The sequence below is a fragment of the Plectropomus leopardus genome, chromosome 11 (genome assembly GCF_008729295.1).
Source record: "Plectropomus leopardus isolate mb chromosome 11, YSFRI_Pleo_2.0, whole genome shotgun sequence".
NCBI classification, from domain to species: Eukaryota; Metazoa; Chordata; class Actinopteri; order Perciformes; family Serranidae; genus Plectropomus; species Plectropomus leopardus.
The window spans coordinates 31,427,225-31,446,049 of NC_056473.1; the positions used below are offsets into that span (position 1 = coordinate 31,427,225).

Here is an 18,825-nt window from a genome sequence, read left to right on the forward strand (position 1 = left end):
CACTATCACAGAGGCTGAGCCAAAATAATTCAAAGACAAATTTAAACATGCCACAAACAGTTATTACATTGCAAATCATACCAAAGATTTGCAATTTGCATTTGTACAAGCATCAATTGTAAGGACAAAGTTTAGCTTTTGTGCTAAATGACTGATTTTAGGCACCAACCAGCTGTAACAAACAGTAATAATAATTATAATAGCCTTATAATAATAATAACTAAACATATTTATTTATTATTTTACTTTGGGCTGTTATCTGATTTACTGTTTAAGTATTTTACTTATTTATCTTTCATAATTACTATTATCATTTATTTATTTATTTTTTATCTTTCTATTTATAGGTTAAGTCTTGTTTTTGTGTGTGTGTGTGTGTGTGTGTGTGTGTGTGTGAGTGTTGGGGGGGTTCTGGTATTACTATATGAAGCACTTTGTGTCACAGTGTTTGTATAGAGAGAGCTAGACAGACAAATTGTGATTTATGGATGATAATAATAATAATAACAGTGTGTGCGGTTTATTAAAATGCACACATGAATTACTAATACAACAATATAACACATAAAATGCACCTTTTCAACCTGCCACAAAGTGAGAGCAGCTTTTAACTTGTTACTGAAAGGCTGTTTCTGCCTCAGAATGACTTGACTTGAAATTGTGTGTGTTTTAGTAAGACTTTAGTAGAATTTTTGCATACAATTTAGTAATTTGTGTTTTAAAACAAAACAAATAAATAAACGAAAACACACAAAAAAACACATCCATGTCACATCCTGGGCTCCGTAGAATGCAATGTACTTTCATAATACATGGTGTAAGTTTGATAAAAACACGTGCATGTTTGTATCTCCTGAGCAAAACAAAAAAAGCCCAAAACAAAAAAACCCTTCCCAGTGCTTAAAAAATATTTGACATGCCTCTCTCTTTTTGCACCACCCCTTCTCCTCTCATTAATAATGAACAGTCCCTAAAATCCATGTAAAGAAAGGTCATCGGATGCCTGCAAGTCAATATTTGGGTCCAACTTAACCCATGTTTCCTCACAGTCCGCATGCTCGCGCTAGCTGTGGGCTAGTTCACTAGCATCGTCGCGTGCTGCTGCTCCTACGTGTACAAGATGGCAACTGAAGCGAAACGATCCAAGGTTACGATTTAACCCGTTTTGACCCAAAACAAAGATGCTGCTGCTGCTTGAGTTGTCTGTACATGCGTGTCTGTGTATACACGAGCTAACTTATAGTGTGCAACCAGCTGCGTGTGTGAGTTGTTGCTTCCGGTGCACGCTGTGTTTTCTCTCTGTGGTGAAGTTAAAGATAATCTAAAAAAGCTGATGATGTTGGTGCTATTCGCTTTCAATTTCATTCTCATGATACCATCAATGCAGCCTAACAGTAAGAAAACAACAGCTTCAGGTCACGCGTGCCTGGTCATGTTATTGATGTGTAATTACTCCTGCGCCGACAGGTAGGTGATGGTCTCGAGGTCAGTCCGCTGCAGAACTTCCTACAGTGGTGCAACACAGTCGGTTTGGTACTCAGCAATAAGGTATGTTATCATCGCGACGTGCACTCAGACAGCTCCCCTCATTTAGCTGAACTGATCCCAGTCTCCCTAATCATCTTCATTGACAAAAGTACCCTTTAAACTGTACTTTTTAATAATGTCCCAACATAAAATCAACTGGTTTTATTGGTGCACTTTTAAATGAAATCATATCTTGAAAAACCTCACATTTAACAATAATAATAATAAACTTTATTTGTTTATCACCTTTCATACAAGAAATGCAGCCCAGTGTGCTTTACAACAAAGAAATTACATGCACCAAGCTTTACATCAAAAGACATAGAGGACATAAAGATATAGTAAAACCTGCATGTAAAAATAAAATAAGATCACAATAGAATACATAGAATGCATCTTCACATGGATAAAACCTACTTGATAATACTAGTAAATGTAAGAGAAAATAAGGATAACAATTTAATGCACAGAATGCAGGAGATGGAAAATAAAATTAACCCACTGACATTATTAATGAAAATTAAGGCTAAAAACAGTGTATAAAATACATAACATTAAGGAAAATATAACATTTTAAAGAGGGAAAATATTCCACTCATTACATCCAAAATTGCAATAAACCATTTCAATAATTGAAAGAATTCATTATCTTCCAAACACAAAAGTCTTCCTCTATCTGTGTGATTTGTCCTTTTATTAGTTATTGCAACATTGCTTGGGCCAGTGTTCATCAAACTAAACTGCAACCGATTCTCCGGTTGGGAATCATGGTCTCCTCAGGTCCATGAAGTCATAGATTACCTCTGTTTCGCAAACTTGGCATACTTAATATTTATCAAATTAACAACTTCAAAGTTGCTCAATTTGTACATAGCCAGGCCCGGCTCTGGACTGTTTTGAATGGAGAAGCAGTAAGAGATGAAGGCGGGTAATATGAGTTATTATTTAGGTGCATATGCTGAACAGGTTAATGTTTTTGTCCAAAGTTTTTTGATAAACAAGCTCAGTTTTGTGCTTTTTTATGCACTTCGGCAGTGATACTTGGATACTGGATGGCCCCCCACCCATTTTCTCAGTCACAATGAAAATAAAGTTATTCACACTGGGAATTATTTTTGTACTTTTAGTATACATAAGGTGCCAGAGTGCATAAAACAGCATTAAAATCGAGCTTGTTTATCAAAAAAGTGACAGTGGATGATCCGTCACACCCCAGACAGAGGTCCTAGCTAAGCCCCTAATGTCCTAAAACCCAAAAACTGTCCAGAAATCTGAGAAACGTCCTAAATTCAATACGTTTCCTCAAATCAAAGAAACATCCTAAAATCCTAAAAATGTCCTGAAATTCTAGAAACATCTATTGGCAAGTTGGGTATTCTTGCTTTAGTGACAATAACCACTCAAAATTTTTCGTGGCTTAAGATGCCAGTGTTTGGAGTTAGTGGGGGGAAGCATTGCCACCGTGGCCTTAATGCACCATTGACGGACCTGGTGGAATTAACGGGTCAGCCTGGTTGTTCAGGCCGCTGTCAGCAAATGTACATATTGAAGCCAATACAACAAACAGAAGTAATAATATTAATAATAATAACTTTATTTTTTGTAGCACCTTTAAAAACAGAGTTTACAAAGTCAAAGTTTACAAAGCTGAAGAAAGAGGGTTTTTTTTCAGAGGTAACATAACAATAAGAGCCAAACAATAATGCCAAACTAAGGCCAGACAAAATAACAACAACCCATACCAATAAGAGGAAATGCTGTTTGAAGAATATTACTATTAAACACAGAAATAACAGTACTAATAATACAATTAACACGACTGGGGCAAACAAACAACAACTATAATTTCAGCACCGGCAGATTTTGAGTTTCTGATGTTTTTTTTGTTCTTTTTTAATGCAGCCGTTTCTATGAAACAAAACATAAGTCCCTCCTCAGTGTTTAAAAAATTATTTGTCATGCCTACCCCCACCAGCCCCTCCCCGCACATAAATAACTAACAGTCCCTTGGGATCTCTCTCTAGGTGTGTGTGAGTAAAGAGGGAACAGTGGCGGAGTACGGGATGCTGGCCAAGGACGACATAGAGGAGGGGGAGGTTTTATTCACCATCCCCAGATCAGCTCTTCTCCACCACCAAACAACCAAAGTCTCTGCCCTGCTGGAGAAAGGTGACAAGTCATGATGACCAAGAAGTTCTCCCAAATTTGACGCTGCCTGTGTCACCTCTGTTTGTCACCTCTGTTTGTCCTTTAACCCTTCACAGAGAGGTCATGTCTGGAGAGCTCGTCTGGATGGGTCCCCCTGCTCGTGGCTCTGCTCTATGAATATACATCCTCTCAGTCCCACTGGAGACCGTACCTCTCTCTTTGGACCAATTTCAAGACGCTGGACCACCCCATGTTCTGGTAACCCTTTTTAAAGTCAGCGTCTAAACTCTGTTGGTGGATCGTGGATGTCTAGTTTTCTTAACATTAATTTAAATCTGTTCAGGTCTAAAGAGGAGAGAGACAGACTGCTGAGGGGGACAGGTATTCCAGAGGCTGTGGACAGAGACCTGGCTAACATCCAGAGGGAATACACAGACGTGGTCCTTCCCTTTATCACCAAACATCCTGACCTCTGGGACCCCGACACGCACACACTGGAGCTGTACACACAGCTGGTGGCCTTTGTCATGGCCTACAGGTTAGGACAGTTACTGCTCTGCACGGGGGCAAAATGACAGACGTCCAGGGGGCAGTTGCAGCAGCCCCATACATGTTTCCAGGATTTTGGGACATTTCTTGGATTTTAGGACATTTCTAGGATTTCCAAAGTTTCCAGGATTTTAGGACATTTCCTCGGATTTTAAGACCTGTCACAGAATTTAGGATGTTTTGTGGATTTAAGGATGTTTGTGGGATTTTAGGACATTTCTAGGATTTCAGGACATTTCTAGGATTTCAGGACGTTTCTGGGATTGTAGGACATTTTTAGGATTTTAAGACATTTCTCGGATTTTAAGACCTTTCACAGAATTTAGGATGTTTTGTGGATTTAAAGATGTTTGTGGGATTAGAGGATGTTTCTAGGATTTTAGCACATTTCTAGGATTGCAGGACATTCTAAGATTCTAGGACTTTTCACAGATTTTTGGACATATTGCAGATTTTAAGATGTTTGGTGGATTTTAGGACATTTCTAGGAATTAAGGATGTTTACAGGATTTTAGGATATTAGGGGCTTAGCAAGGACCTCCGTCTGGGGGTGTGGTTGATTCTCCACTGGCACTTTTTTGATAAACAAGCCCTATTTTGAAAATCACTTTATTCTTATTGTGAAAAATGGTTGGGGGGTGGGGCCACCATATCAGGGCCCAGATTTGGCCCCCCAGGCCGTAAGTTGAGTGTCACTGGGTTAGTTAGACAAAATACACTCTTATACACAAAGTCCCATGATCTCTTTTTTTCCACACCACTATTCCCTCCTTGTTCTTCTTCCTCTCTGTAGTTTCCAAGAGCCACAGGAAGAGGACGAAGATGATGATGATGATGATGATGAGGAGAAGGCCCCAAACCCACCAATGATGGTTCCCATGGCAGACATGCTTAACCATGTGTCCAATCACAATGCTAATCTGGAGTTTACACCGGTGAGGAGACACATACTCTTCTAACGTTGATGGACTTTTCCTTGTTTCAAACATCTAGTTTTGATGGTTTATTCTGTGAATAAGACCTAAAATGTAAATTTACTGCCCAGTTTAAGGTTCCGTATGCAGGATTTAGGGGGATTATATAATTTATATAATTTATACAATTTGTGTTTAATGTGTTTTGTGTTTAATCACATGAAAATAAGAACCGACATGTTTTAGTCACCCTAGAGTAAGCCGTTAATATCTGCATGGGGAGTAGGTCCTCATCAAGGAGATCGCCATGTTGCATCAGCATGTTTCTACAGTGGCCCAGAATGGACAAACCAAACAGATGGGGTCATTCACGTTTTCATTTTTTCCACAGTTGTTAGCAGTCCCTATGTGATCAGCAGCGACGGAAAAACGCTGATTTTTTTTAACGTGACATTTTATTTTATTTTTTAGTGGTTTAAATTGCTGCATTAATTTTTTTTTTGGAGAGGAAGAAACCTCTGTGTAAAAATCCCAGCTAAAAAACCTGAATGTCTGGATCTTAAGTTGTCATAGAAAGAAGGTGAGCACATGCACTAGCTCTCTATGTGATGTGCCAAACAGTGTCGGGAGAAACACTGATTAATAACGTTAAACTGCTTTATTTAGTGTTTTTCCGGTTTCAATGACCTGGTCCATGAAGAGACCTCTACTGATAATTTGGCTTGTGGTTTCTGCTGGTTGCAATGTGCATTCCTCATCACAAGATGCCACTAAATCCCCCTGAATCAATCACACTGGACCTTTGATAAATGCCACTAAAACCGGAACAAACTTGACATATCCAAACAGAATATGTTGTTTATGTGCGTGTAAACTTATGAGCATATTGCATTTTTCTCACTTCTTGTTTCTCTACATGCCGTCTTTCTCAGGACAGTTTGAAGATGGTCTGCGTGCGGCCCATTCATAAAGGCGAGGAGGTGTTTAACACCTACGGGCAGATGGCCAACTGGCAGCTGCTGCATATGTACGGCTTCACCGAACCGTATGAAAGCAACAGCAATGACACCGCTGACATCCCCGTCACCAACCTTTACAAAGTTGCAACACAAGGTGACCAGACTGACAGATTGTTGACAAATTATAGAGAGAGAAGTGTGAAGAAAATATGTGATGAAGGAAATGCTTTGAATGTGCGCTGGAAAATAAATTCCATTGTTTTTACAGAAAAAAACTAGCAGCTGTGGTGGCCAGAATAATTCTGTAAAAAATTTACAGAACAACCCGGAAAAACATTGAACAATTTAAAACTGTTGCAATAATGACATTTTTAAACTGTAAAAATGACACTGTATGAGAATAAGAGGACAAAAATGAAATTTCTTCAGTTCCATTACCAGTTAAATTATCTGTAAAAACCCTCAAATTAAATTAATAATTGAAAATTTACATTAAAAAAAAGCTGTTAAGGGCAGGTCAAATATTTGTCTGAATATTAATGCCAAAATCATTTTCTTACTCATTTTTTAGAGTAAACATCAATAAGAAAGTTTAAGTTCAAGGAAAAATCTAATGTAACACTCAGATGTTTTTAAATCCATTGTAAAATCCATTTAAAGGTCACGTATATATCAGTAAAGCCAAACATATGAATTTGCAAAATGTAATACGCTTCATGTGTCAAAAAAAACTACAGTAATCTGTAAGTTCTATAAAGAAATACCATTATTTCCACATATTCTTACTTTAAAATGAACAGTTTTACAAAATATTAGTGTAAATTGAACACTGGTTCATTGTTTTTCTATTTACAGTTTTCTGATGTCATGATTTTACAGCACTTTGCTGTTTATTATTTACAGTGTGGACCCAAATCCAACCTTGTTACTTTGTTCCTCCTCCCTCCTCATCCCTCCATCTTCCTCTTCTCTTCCCAGGTATTCAGTCAGATCTGGACCGGCAGCTGATGGAGGAGAAGTGGGAGATGCTGTCTGAGATGATGCAAGAGAAAGGAGCCTTTGTCTTCGGCAAACAGGGCTGCCTTACAGACACAGAGCTACACACAGTGCTCAAGGTGAGGAAGTACATGGAGCAGCACTGTTTGAGTGACATCTGTTCGCTCGCACGCTGATCCAAATCTGGAACTAGAATTGCAGTTACACTTAACGTCCACATCTGTGAAAACATGGATGCTTCACACACCAAGCAGCACAGAAGATCCATAAAATCAGCACAGTTTCGAGGTGGAAACAAAATTAGTGTCATTTCAATTCAGCATGACCAAATTCTAGTAACAGCTATCAATTTTTGGTTGACAGATTATCAGCCTGGCCGATTGTTGGGGCTGATATTTGGCATTTTTGCCAATTATCTGTATCTGTATTTTACTTTAATGATCGCCAATAAAATTAAATAAATAGTACATAGAAAGTGTCAGCATGGGAGGAGCTTTAACTGTGTAAAAACCTCAGGGAGAAATTTTGAATTACTCGTTTTTAATTGAAATTTTCACTTGACTCAAAAAAATAAAAAGTTGCCAGGAACTTGCTGTATATGATGTTGAATGTTTCAGTTTTGATAAAACATTTGCTAAAGGCATTTAAACAAAGTTTTGTGTTTGAGTTTGTTATATTCCTAATTCTCAATGTTGACAGAAAGATTTTAAATTTTATTGTAAATGCGTATCAATTCCAAATGTTGGTTATCAGTTGTGTTTTACCACAATGGGTATCAGCCCTAAAAAACAAAAACAATATTGGTCAACACCTCCTATTTGGTTATAAAAACATTCTGAGAATGGTACACTGCAATGTTTTAGTAATGTTTCCTGCAGCAAGTTTTATTTTAGTTAGAATGGGACGAACGGACAACCCAAAGATATAATGCCTCTGGCAACAGTGCAGAGGCATAAAAACACACAGGAGGTTTTTGTAAGAAGAATATTTTAGGAATGGCTGTCACTGGAAACAGAAGTCTTGCTTTGTGTATCTTCAGGTGCTGTGCATGTCAAAGGACGAGTTCTCAGAGTTCAAAGAAAATGAAGGATGGGAGGAAGATGACGAGGAGGACGAGATTTCCCTCGCTTTCTCGAACGAGGGTCTCCCAAAATTAAAGGCCAACTGGAAATGGCTACTTCATGAAGCAGCCTGTCTGACTTTGAGGTCCTACGGAGACGAGGAGGAGGAGGGGAAGACAGAGGGTGTGAAGAGTGACCAGGCGCTGATGGAGGACAAGAAGGCATTTAAAGGACTGAGCAGCCGGCAGCAGAACGCTCTGCAGGTGCGCTGCGGACAGAAGAGCGTCCTGCACAGACTGATGGAGCTCACCAAGTCATGACTTCAGCTGCCGCAGTGGGCAGGAGGAGGTTTTTTATCTCAAAGGGGAAACTGAAATGTCTAAAAAAAAATTTTAAAAAAAAGCACTGTCAATAAATGTTTGTACTGGAGACAGATCTATGAGTTTAAGCAGTCTTTGATTTGCACTTCGCTCATAGTGTTGATATGTAAGATGCTTTACCATCATCTGTACATGAAACAGGAATGGAGTGCATAATAAGGGTTGACAGACATTGGTTTTTCAGGACCGATACCAATTAGAAGTACCTAATGAGACCGATAACTGACATTTGAAACCGATATACATTTACAAAAAAAATTTGAATATTTTTCGACATTTAGAATTTGGAATATAACAAACTGCGACAAAAAACTTTGTTTAAATGTCTTTAGCAAATATTTGATCGAAACTTAAACTTTCAGCATAATTTACAGCAAGTTACCTGCAACTTTTTTATAAAGTTCAGTGAAATTTTTAATTTAAAAAATTAAACAGTAAAAATAGCTCCCTGGGGTTTTACAAAGTAAGTCTCTCCCATGCTGACCTTTTTCCTTGCATGTATTGCAGACTACCTTCACTGTTGATGGTTGAGTGTAATACGCACACTTTTTTATTAATTAAAATGCCAAACATCGGCCTCAATAATCGGCCAGGCTGATAATCTGTCAACCCCAGTCAGCACCCAAATAAAACTTCAGCTTCTGTATTTTTCCAAATATGCAAATGTGAATTACTGTCAGCATACAGCAGACAACCTCAATGTGCATCTGACCTAAGAATTCAGAAATGTCTTATTTTGCATATAAAGTTTTAGAAATGGTCTTTTTGTAAGTAATGACAAAGAAATACCCGGTGCAGATATCGATTGTTTTAGCTTTGCAACTGTTATAAACCATTAATTGTTATGCCTACTCGCAGCTGGCTGGATGCATTGTGTTTTCAGGTTTTCTACACGTACCTACTCCCCATTCCCATGAAATTTGGCACAAACTTCCACTTGGACTCAAGAATGACCTGATGAGATTTTGGCAGTCGAAGGTCATTGTGACCGCACAAAACATATTTTGGGCAATAACTCAATAATCCATATGCTAATTATGATAAAATTCCATACAAATGTTTTCATTAAGATATAGCCTAGATAGAAACTCAAAATGTGCTCCACCAAACAGTGTAGCAGGATGTTAAAGGGTAAAAAAAAAAAGGATTTAAGAAGAAAAAAAAACACAAAGGAGCCTGCAACTGTGTTGATGGGTAATGTTACTGACTGTCTTTTTTTTTTTTTTTTTTTTAATTTAAAACCATAATAGCTTCATGATCAACAAAATTGTTATTAAAAGGGTTAAGATTCTGAAATTTAATTAATATTTATGATCAGGACTGATACTGGTTAAATAATAAACTTAATGAAACTAAAACATAATATTAATATATATATATTTTTAAAAGATTGCTCTTGAAAAGCGCATTTTATGTGGAAAGCGACACGAAAATGTGTAATTTTAAAAGGTTAATTATGAAATGCCCCGTTAACAGCTAGTTTGTCCCGTTTAGTTAAATTTGATGGAAATTCAGACCTTATTGTCAAGTGATTTTGGTTTCTTGCTGATCCGGTTTTACAAAAGAGACACGTTCACTTTGCGTTTATATAAAGAATCTTCAACCCATGCTTCATTTTCCATCACTTAGATTGAATGAAATACTATAACTGAATTACTATATGGCAGTCAGCATGGACCAGGTGTCTGCTGGCGAGCACCTTGCGTTGGTGTCGCGCGGATAAGCTCACGCGCTCGTCTCGAGCCGTGAGCGCGCCGCGGTGGTGACAGTCGCCATTTTATTTTGAAAATCAAACTGAACTGGAGGCACAGCGACCCTTCCATTTCGTCAAGTTTGTTGTGTGAAACAAGAAGGGATGAACATCTGAATTACTTTCTTGGGAGCACGGTGAGATTTACGATATATTTACCCAACAACCATCGAAAGATTTATATACAGCACACAAGCAGCGATGTTACTACGGAGGACGGCCGTTAGCCACCAGTGCGGGGGCTGTCTATTTACTGAAAGGCAGCTGTCATATTGGTCTTATCAAAAAAGTAACAATTACTTATTTTAGCGACGTTTCTCGTGCAGCGTAGGTTATTTGGTTATCTATAACCACATTAGTCACATTTTTGCTGTAGCCGACATTGACGTCGCGTCGGTGTAACGTTAAACCGTCTTTACAAGACAGTTAGCATTTGCAACTGTAATGCTAGCCGATTCCATGGATTAGCCGGAGCCCGTGGAAGTAAGCTAACCTTAACAAGGTTAATGCTAACGTTAGCTGGCACGATCGCGCAAAACCCATCCGCAACACTTGCGGCCTTCACGCTCACGGCGAAAGCATGTGTAACGGTCTCGAAATCTTAGTAATCGATTAATAAGTCAGCGTGGCTGTTATTTAGTGTGTACCACACAAAAACGCAATGGTAATTGGTTTTGCCGATTCATACAGACCAGCTTGAAGCGAGCTCACAATGCTAATGTTAGCTTCATGTAAATGCTAATTTGATAGCATTAGCTCGTAGCCTACAAGGAGTTGGTAACATTTCAAAGGGGTTAATGTTACATATTGGCCACTGGGTGATTAGCAGGGATATGAATATAGGATGAAGTGTGATTTAGTGAGCGACGGATTTAACCGGTAATGTAAACGGTGGTTCAGTTAATCAGTAAACATGTTGGATAACTTGAACTTCTCCCCTAGCAAGTCGTGTTTATCAGCGTCATGGTACTGTTAGCTTCGGTCGTCAGGTTTCCCCACTTGCCACAGGAATATTGTCCCCGAAAGGTGAAGTTAGCTTTAAATCCATTCCCTAACTTAGCCTGATTTAATTTAGGATGTCTGGTCAAATTATGACCCTGCTAAATGGTTAGATCGCTTGCGAGTAGTATTACTAACTAACTGACATTAGCTTGGTCTTTGTTTCATGGGGTGATTTCGACTCCCTGTGTTCATATGTTACTAGAAAGCTTTTAATGCTACATAGTTTTGAATTGGTCGATTGAGCTGCTACAGTCATTATGCCATTATAAACGGAAAAGTTAGTGACTAACTTAACAAATTGCGAATCTGTGTGCCAGATATTAGCGCACGGTCGAGGCCCAGTACAAGCTATTGGCACGGAAAGTTTATGTAACTCCACAATATTTCCGTGCGAGTAGCTGCTAAACTATGCAGCTTTAACTCCTATTGGCGGTAGTTTGGAGTTTTATTTGCAGTTAAATGCCGGACAGCAGCTGCTAAAATACATCTAATTGCACCTCAGTGTCTCTTATGCACGTAGGCCTCCAAGCCCGTCACAATAGTTTGTGTTGTCAACTGATTGTAAATATTGTCCTGCATGAGTGTACGACTTTAGCACTCCCTAGTTTAGTGCACTCTTTTATATTGGTCGACCAGTATTGGTTTGTCAGGGCTGATACTGATTATTAGTGGTTGATGAGACAGACAACCAGTATTTGGAACCAATATGCATTTACAGTAAAAATTCAAAGCTTTTTGTCAGGGCTTAGAATTGGAATATAACAAACTCCAACACAAAACTTTACGTAAATGTTATGTAAATGTTTAAGCAAAACTGAAATACTCATCATCAGCATACATCAAGTTCCCAGCCATGTTTTTTTTTATAGTCAAGTGAAAATCAAAATAGAAAATGAATAAATAAAAATAACCTGCTGAGGTTTTCCAAAGTAAAAGGTCCTCCCATAATGACACATTCTTTGCACTTCCTAATTAATTAATTTTATCGGTGACCATTGAAATAAAATGCAGATACAAACAATTGGCCAGGCCGATGATATATCAACCCCTACTTTATAAACTTGTTTCTCATGTTTAATTTATTTAAAGTTGAAATGACTTTTGTTGTCCTGTTATTACAGATGCTGAACTTGATTTTAAACTGAAGGACTCTACCTAGCACCGGGAGCCACTGATCGGAAAACTCATTTGGAAGTCAACATTTTTCACACCTTTTGGGGGGGGGGAGCAGAAGTAACCTATCACTGAAGTGACTAAAGGGGAATAATGGTGATTTTGCGCCGTGCTCGGCCGCCTGCTTCCGCCCCAACCAGCAATGAATCTTGACTCGCTCTCGCTGGCTTTGTCTCAAATCAGCTATCTGGTGGACAATTTAACAAAGAAAAACTACCGAGCCAGCCAGCAAGAAATACAGCATGTAAGTGGTGGTGAAGACATCAAGTACATTTTTGTTCACCTGACAAAGTTTATCTCTGTAGAGTGTCCTAAAATATGTCTTTGAGTCAACATTTTACCTGTGTTCTCCTAGATTGTAAATCGTCACGGTCCTGAGGCAGACAGGCATCTACTACGCTGTCTCTTCTCCCATGTGGATTTCAGTGGCGATGGTAAAAGCAGTGGCAAGGACTTTCACCAGGTAATTTTTTTACAAGAAACACAATATATCGTTTTTCAGTAGTATTTCTGCCTAATTTGTCTTGATGCAAGGAAATGCAATTTCAGATCCTTCTTTGTTATTGTTTTTTATTAAAATTGACTTTCAAATTGTGACCTCATGTATTACTAAATTCGGCCTGTTCTTCTTGGAAGTTAATTCCTTGAGCATTTTACGGGTTTCCCATTTTTCCCAGGATATATATGCAGCCAGGCAGCATAAAATACATAAGTTACCTTTGTAATAGTATCTCAGTATGAGACACTTACCCTTGCGTTCCCACATTTTTTTCCCACATTCTCTATATTGATAGATAGTGACAATATAAAGGCAACATTAAACATGTCTTTACAAATAGCAGCTTTTTTCAATACACAGGCTTACACAGAAATGACCATTAAGCTTATTCTTTCAAGTGATGAGAAGTAACCGATCCCTGTTGGACGAGTGTGAAATTGGAGTAAAAAAGTCTCTGTCTTCAAAAACGGTCTGAACAGTTCCTTTAATCTAAGTAAAGGTCACAAATACTGCCACATATGTGTGGATAATTAAAACGATGATAAAGGCTATACCGAAATAAATAAACAAGATCTAAAATACAAGAAAGATATAATTTTACCCTACAGTCAGTTTTAAACGTGTTGTTTACAAAGAATAGTATACAGACAAATTTCTAATCAGTGTTTCCCCTGATGCTGCTAAAAATAGCTTCATTGGACTGGCAGTTTTGACCCACGGAAACTCACTGAACATCCACTGTTACATTAATTACTGCAAACCTGACGTCCAGCACACCTGCCGAGTGCTGACAAACCGTCACTCTCCTCGCTCGCCACACAGACCGCACTGAACTGAATGCTTCTGTAGAGGCTGCGATTCACTCTGTTTTTTTTCTGACAGTGTTAACGTTTAGCTTTGTTGTGCCCCAGACCAACATGGCACTTAACAATATCAGAGTCATAATATTGATTGAAACACTAGATGTTGATTGTAATGTCTGCCCCCACACACAGGAGCAAGTGTAACAGCATATGGGGTTTGGGAAGCGTTTTATCAAATGTTACACATCCACTACTGTGTACAAATGTGTGTTTAAAGCCCTCTTGTATCAGTGGACATGTTAAATATCTTCTGGAGGTGCAAAAAAAACTCCCACACTTCAGCACTGCTGCCAGAAAAATCCTAGGTGAAATGCTGTGTAATAAAACAATAGTGAAACATGCAAAAGTGGTCTCATATTGATACAATTACAGTCCTAGACTTAAGTAGCTGTAAAATTTTTCTCCAGTATTTGAAACATCCAGAACAATAAGAACAATTTTACATGTCAGCTGTGGTAGTTTCACATCTCCTTCAGGTTCACTTGAGACAGGGTGAGACTGGTACAACTGGTCTGGTTTTCTGGAAGCCAGATGCTGAATTTAAAAAGTTAATTTATAACAGGATGCAATGACAGCAAAGTTTGTCTGACCATATTTTTCCTTAAATAATAATAGTAGCACTTTATCACTCTACTGCATCAAATTTGAGCTTATTGACTATGCTATGCTGTAAGCTGTCGCATTCGCTTAAAAGATAAGCAGAGCACTGACAAAATGACACATTGCTCATAAACTCATCCATAGTCAAGCAGTAAAAAAGAAAAAAGCATCCGTCATGTTATTAGAATTTAAGACAAGATCTGATCATCTGGACACATAATGAGAGTTCATTTTTGTTTGGCCAAAAAGCAAGTGCTCATCTTTAATTTCAGGTGACAGAGTGAACTTTTAAACTCAGTTATGAAGAAAATAGCAGCTGTTGGTATTGGTGTACTGTTTTACGATAAAAAAAGGAACATAACTTGCACAGGCTGATTCCTTCTTTGTGCCAGCTGTTAGGTTTTCAGATGAGCCACCCAAACAGCCAGGCTTTTTTTATGCGATAGAGAAGCCCAGTGGGTATGCTGAAGAGAGACTGTGTGCTTATTAAACGCTGGATGCATACAACTATGTTCTCTGCACTGAAAGCATACCTCCCAAGACAGTGATCATTTTGCACCCATCACTTTTAAATTTGGCACAGTTTACTCTACATTGCGTCCTCTCATTGTCGCTCTCTTTGTTGCCATGTATTTTCTGCTCTTGTCTGCACATGTATCTTTAAATGGCGTTACTGGGAAACTTGCATTTTATAAATTACTTCTCTTACTTGATACAGATGAGCATATTCTTTGATATATAGTCTTAATAGTATATTTTCCCACATCGTGATTGTGATTTTGTAATTGAATAGACGTGTGAGTGAACGCCGCTTCTTCTTGTGTGAGACTTACTGTCTTATTTTATTCTTCACTTGCCTCTGTTCTCTTCACTTTCTTCTTCTTCTCGGTACGTTTTGCTTTTCACCTTGCCCAAGACACAGTTTCTGATCCAGGAGTGTGTGTCGCTGATATCAAAGCCAAACTTTATCGCTACTCTGTGTTACGCCATTGACAATCCCCTACACTACCAGAAGGTAAGGAGCACATGCCAGAACTTTTGTATTATTATTTTTTGTATCCTGAATGTATGAAAACTCTTATTGACAGACACATTCTGTGTTGGGTGAAGACATGCTTTTAAAAGCAAGCAAGCAAGAAAATATAGTTTTAGTTTAGTGCATATGGAGTCATAAGTTACAGCTGACTGAATCAAAAATCAGATTTTTATCAGATCTACATTTCATAAAATTCACTGGCTTTAAGTGGACATACCGGGCTGTTTTTTTTTTTCATTTTATTTTGCAGGTGTGTATAGTGAGGGGAAAAAAAATATTTCATCTTTATTAAGGTGTTTGATTTAAACTGTTTTTCAGAGTTTGAAGCCATCGGCACACTTGTTCACTCAACTGAGTAAAGTTCTTAAGCTCAGCAAAGTCCAAGAGGTAAGTCAGTTCTGCAGTGGGCTTCCATGTTGTATGATTGTTGGCGCTGCTGTGGGAAGATTGCTTTCTGGTTTCCTCTGAGCCTACTAACCACCATCATTTCCGGTTAAATATTTCTGCAATTGGTGATATTTATGAAGCCGAGTTTCACCTATACTTGTGGAGGTAGTAAAAAATAGCACAGGCTTTGTAGTCTCAACCGAGATGGCAAACTTGTTAGTGGGATTCACTCAGAGTATCGCACTAAGAGGAAACTCAACAAAATACTGATTGCTGTAGCGAAACCAAAAGCACTCTTGTCTTCCTGTTTTGGTTGCTTGGTAGTTGACACACTAACTTTGTGCAGATTTTCTTGTGTGAATCAAGCCTTCATTTTCCCAGGGAAATCAGAATTATATAGTGAAAAAGAGGCTTGTAGAAAACCAATCTAAACACCAATGTTGTTGTTGTTGTAAAGCTATTATATTGTACAATCCACCTTTACTTCATAATGCTAAATTAAAGCCAAAAAAAGGTCTGTTACCACTTTAATTGACAATCTGAATGGGATAATGTATATACAGTACATATTAAAAATAAATAAATAAATAAAAATTATTGTTAAGACATGTTACAATAATACATTTATCTGAAATGGGAAAACATTTTACAATGTGTTTTTAATTAATTGATTTATTTCCCAGGTAATATTTGGACTTGCTTTGCTAAACTCCAGCAACGCAGACCTTCGTGGTTTTGGTAAGTAATTCTTTTAGAGCCTGACATATTTAAATCTCTAACAAACATGAACAGAAACCCCGTTTTAAATAGCCACATGTTATTGTGAAAAGATTTTGAAAAAAAATCTTAATAATTGACATACACTGCACACACATCATAAAAATAGTTTTGCTCAAAATTAATTATTATTTTCAGTACTGGGGATATTGCTTTAGACAGTGGCTGAAATGTGGGTTAGGGTTATATACATCCTTTTCTATCCTTAAAACAAAAAAACTTAGATGTTTTACACATGCTTGTTGATTGACATTAAGCAGAACATAATATTCTGTCCTTGCGCTACGGGAAACTTTGCTTTTTTTTTTTTTTATTGAGAGACCACATTGATAAACTTGTCGATCACAAAAACAAAGTGTCACTCATTCAATATTTGTGCATTCTCATATAAATCCTTGTGTTGTTGCATTCTTAGGGTATTTTGTATATCACTGTCACAAATCTGAGTTTTGAGTTTCACACACACCACCAAATAGTTACAACACTGTTGTTTGAATAAAGTCTGTAAATACTGACAATGGTCCTAGATTAAAGTAAGATTCAGTGTCAGTAAGGCCAGCGGTGTGTTTATGGCAAGAGTGAAGATGAGAAAAATGATTGAATGACTTATTTACAGGCTAAGGTGTGTTGATTCAGTTCAGTCATTTTTGGCATTCCTTTATAAGTGAATGCTGCTTTTCATCAAGTTGTTATAAAGATTGGTAACACATGGACATGCAGGAAAGAGGTGTCTCAATGGTCTGAATCACTAGACAACAAAGAAATTGTGGCTCACCGTTACAGAGAAAATGATAGAAAAGCAAGTTTGTGCTTTCTGAATTTGTTTTTACCTGTTTCACAGCTGCGCAGTTCATCAAACAGAAACTTCCGGACCTCCTGCGGTCATACGTTGACGCGGATCTCGGAGGAAACCAGGAAGGTGGCTTCCAAGACATTGCTATAGAGGTCTTGCAGCTACTGCTCTCCCATCTACTCTTTGGCCAGAAGGGAGCCAGCGGAGTAGGGCAAGAGCAGATTGACGCCTTCCTCAAAACACTTTGCCGAGGTATGGGGAATCAGTACAAATTTGTCGTAACTATCTGGTTCAGATCCTGAAGCATGCAGATGCCTACATAGATAACGGTGGAGATACTTGTCTTTGTCAGACTGAAGCCTTTGTGCCAGAGGGACACAAATGCCTTGCTGCAAAACCACGTCCCTTCCTTACACCAACTTTGGTTCTGTGTAAAAATGCAAACAGTATTATCATGTTGCTCCAGTGTGTGATGTTTAGATAGCATGCCAAAAGCGAAAGAGGCATGACATATCACGCAGCAGTGCTTGCCTCTAGTGTGAAATATAGTAACAAACAATAACAACAGCATAACATGGCTATAACAATCGTTTACCGTCCCTGTTATATAGCGGCTGATCTCATCCTCTGCTCAGAGGGTAAGGCGCTCCTTATCTCCTGATCTCATTGTTTTCCCAATTTCGACTGCTGTTCTTCTTCTTCTTTGAGTTAGCTGCTAGCTGCTTTTTAAATCTCCCGTGGTGGGTCGCGAGCATAAAATGGTGTCAAAACGTCACACCTGTCCCATCCTGCCGGCTGTCCCTTTTACACAGACATCGATTTGGCACTGTTATTACTGCCAGCTTAAAGAAGAGACAACTCTGTCCCCACATCCTGTGATTGTACCTTTCGTAAAGAACAGCCTGGCGGAATAACAGTGTGACATTCCTGCGTTGAACATGTAGTGTGAGAGGGGCTTGTATAGAAGTGGTCCAAATTCTGCCCTTAAATTGTTTTTCAGTGTTTCTGCGCCACATCTGTTTATTTTGTGTGTTGTATGTCAGATTTCCCCCAGGAGCGCTGCCCTGTGGTGCTCGCACCACTGCTGTACCCTGAAAAACGGGACATTCTCATGGACAGAATCCTGCCAGACTCGGGGGAGTTAGCTAAGACCATGATGGAGAGCTCTCTTGCAGAATTCATGCAAGAAGTTGGCTATGGCTTCTGTGCTAGGTAAATTTATGTTTAATTATTTTCCCAAACTACATCCACAACTCACATATCCAAGTTTTAGTTCTAAAATGCTCATGTATATATAAATCCTCGAGTGAATGTAGTTAAATCATGTGACCAAGACCAGATAAGATGCATTCAGAGTGGGCAAAATTGGATATCAAGGTGCTAATGCATGCATTGTAGGTAGATGAGACAC

General features: G+C 38.4%; 2 protein-coding genes across 10 annotated transcripts in view; both read left to right on the forward strand.

Moving 5' to 3' along the window:
* The first annotated feature begins 1,057 nt into the window (after positions 1-1,057).
* Positions 1,058-8,799, forward strand: setd6 (SET domain containing 6, protein lysine methyltransferase). The gene is made up of 9 exons (XM_042496398.1): positions 1,058-1,147; positions 1,468-1,548; positions 3,552-3,696; positions 3,792-3,933; positions 4,019-4,213; positions 5,018-5,159; positions 6,071-6,251; positions 7,076-7,212; positions 8,133-8,799. Exons 1-9 carry the CDS (start codon positions 1,121-1,123, stop codon positions 8,472-8,474), a joined length of 1,392 nt encoding a protein of 463 aa, XP_042352332.1. The 5' UTR covers positions 1,058-1,120; the 3' UTR covers positions 8,475-8,799.
* A 1,495-nt stretch (positions 8,800-10,294) lies between these two features.
* The window catches only part of cnot1 (CCR4-NOT transcription complex, subunit 1), a 30,042-nt gene continuing 21,511 nt past the window's right edge, over positions 10,295-18,825 (forward strand). For 7 of the 9 annotated variants that reach the window (XM_042496826.1, XM_042496832.1, XM_042496828.1 and 4 more), the window contains exons 1-8: positions 10,295-10,421; positions 12,408-12,703; positions 12,815-12,922; positions 15,338-15,436; positions 15,776-15,844; positions 16,528-16,582; positions 17,463-17,666; positions 18,458-18,626. In XM_042496826.1, coding sequence (XP_042352760.1) covers positions 12,602-12,703; positions 12,815-12,922; positions 15,338-15,436; positions 15,776-15,844; positions 16,528-16,582; positions 17,463-17,666; positions 18,458-18,626 — 806 coding nt within the window. In that variant the 5' untranslated portion in view covers positions 10,295-10,421; positions 12,408-12,601. The remainder of the gene's footprint in view (positions 10,422-12,407; positions 12,704-12,814; positions 12,923-15,337; positions 15,437-15,775; positions 15,845-16,527; positions 16,583-17,462; positions 17,667-18,457; positions 18,627-18,825) is intronic. The other 2 variants (XM_042496827.1, XM_042496835.1) reach the window with 1 other exon arrangement.

What these genes read in the sequence shown, in the direction of transcription:
- setd6 (XM_042496398.1), top strand. Translation starts at nt 1,121, where the DNA reads ATGGCAACTGAAGCGAAACGATCCAAG. An exon ending in GTTTGGTACTCAGCAATAAG is followed by an intron (nt 1,549 to 3,551) that starts GTATGTTATCAT and finishes ATCTCTCTCTAG; the next exon opens with GTGTGTGTGAGTAAAGAGGG. An exon ending in CTAATCTGGAGTTTACACCG is followed by an intron (nt 5,160 to 6,070) that starts GTGAGGAGACAC and finishes CGTCTTTCTCAG; the next exon opens with GACAGTTTGAAGATGGTCTG.